The 1,082-nt window shown below is 39.5% G+C and overlaps 1 protein-coding gene across 1 annotated transcript; it reads left to right on the top strand.

The window, feature by feature from the left end:
- Window positions 1-64: 64 nt before the first annotated feature.
- LOC121964453 (dysferlin-like) lies at window positions 65-648 on the top strand (the record flags this gene model as incomplete). Its single annotated transcript, XM_042514660.1, has 2 exons — window positions 65-235; window positions 506-648. Coding segments are annotated over 2 exons (314 nt in total), but the record flags the coding sequence as incomplete, so codon positions are not given.
- Window positions 649-1,082: the final 434 nt, after the last annotated feature.

Here is a 1,082-nt window from a genome sequence, read left to right as displayed (position 1 = left end):
ATCGAATTAAAAAGACCATTTATCATACCATCCGTATGATAATCCATTTCCTGTTTCCCTGCAGGATGTTTGAGCTCACCTGTTCGCTGCCTCTGGAGAAGGACCTGCGGGTGATGCTGTACGACCACGACATGCTGACCAAAGATGAAAAAATCGGAGAGACGGTGATCGACCTGGAAAACCGCTTCCTGTCCAAATACGAAGCCATGTGCGGCCTGCCGCAGTCGTACTGTGTGTGAGTGGACTTTCTCTTTTTTTATTTATTTTTTATCCATGTGTTCCTACGATGAATTTTTGAAAACTATTGTTTTAAATATTTTGTATTTATTTTTTACTTTGACCAAAGAATGGAATTTTATTTATTTTTTATTATTATTATTATTTTCCCATCTCATTGTTTCTCATGGTTTTCATTGTGATGAATAAACAGGAATAATTACAAATGCGTTTATTAAAAGAGCACGGTTGGCCTTCACGCTCTCTGTCCCCGTCTCTCGGCCGTCAGGTCGGGGGTGAACCAGTGGCGACACCAGCTGACTCCCAGGCAGCTGCTGCACAGAGTGTGTGAGCGGCGAAACCTGCGAAAGCCCGTCTACCAGGACGACTTCGTCCTCTTCAGAGGAGACCAGTACACCGCCGCTGACCTCGGTGAGTGACGCTCACGAATCAGCCAGAAATAAATCAACAAATACCGAACACGCATTAGATACATCATAAACAAACAAACAAACAAACAAACAAACAAATATATAAATGCTTTAATGAATCTACAAATTAAACAGAGACAAATGTTTTTAGGAAAGAGTTCTCCCTTCTTTTCTTTCTTTCTTTCTTTTTATCATTCTTTCTTTCCTCCCTTATTCCATTTTTCTCTCTTTCTTAGTTTCTTTCTTTTTCTTTTTCTTTCTTTCCTTTTTTATCTCTTTTCCCTCCATCACTCCCTCCTTTCTTTTTCTTCCTTTTTCTTATTTCCCTCCCTCCATTCCTTCTTTCTTCCTTCCATTATTCCATTCTTCCTTTATTTCCTTTTTTATCTCTTTTCTCTATCCCTCCCCCATTCTGTCTTTCTTTCTTTTCTTTCA

The sequence above is a fragment of the Plectropomus leopardus genome, unplaced genomic scaffold (genome assembly GCF_008729295.1).
Source record: "Plectropomus leopardus isolate mb unplaced genomic scaffold, YSFRI_Pleo_2.0 unplaced_scaffold1567, whole genome shotgun sequence".
NCBI classification, from domain to species: domain Eukaryota; kingdom Metazoa; phylum Chordata; class Actinopteri; order Perciformes; family Serranidae; genus Plectropomus; species Plectropomus leopardus.
Note: the sequence above shows the minus strand (reverse complement) of the source record. Positions and strands in the feature narration are given on the sequence as shown.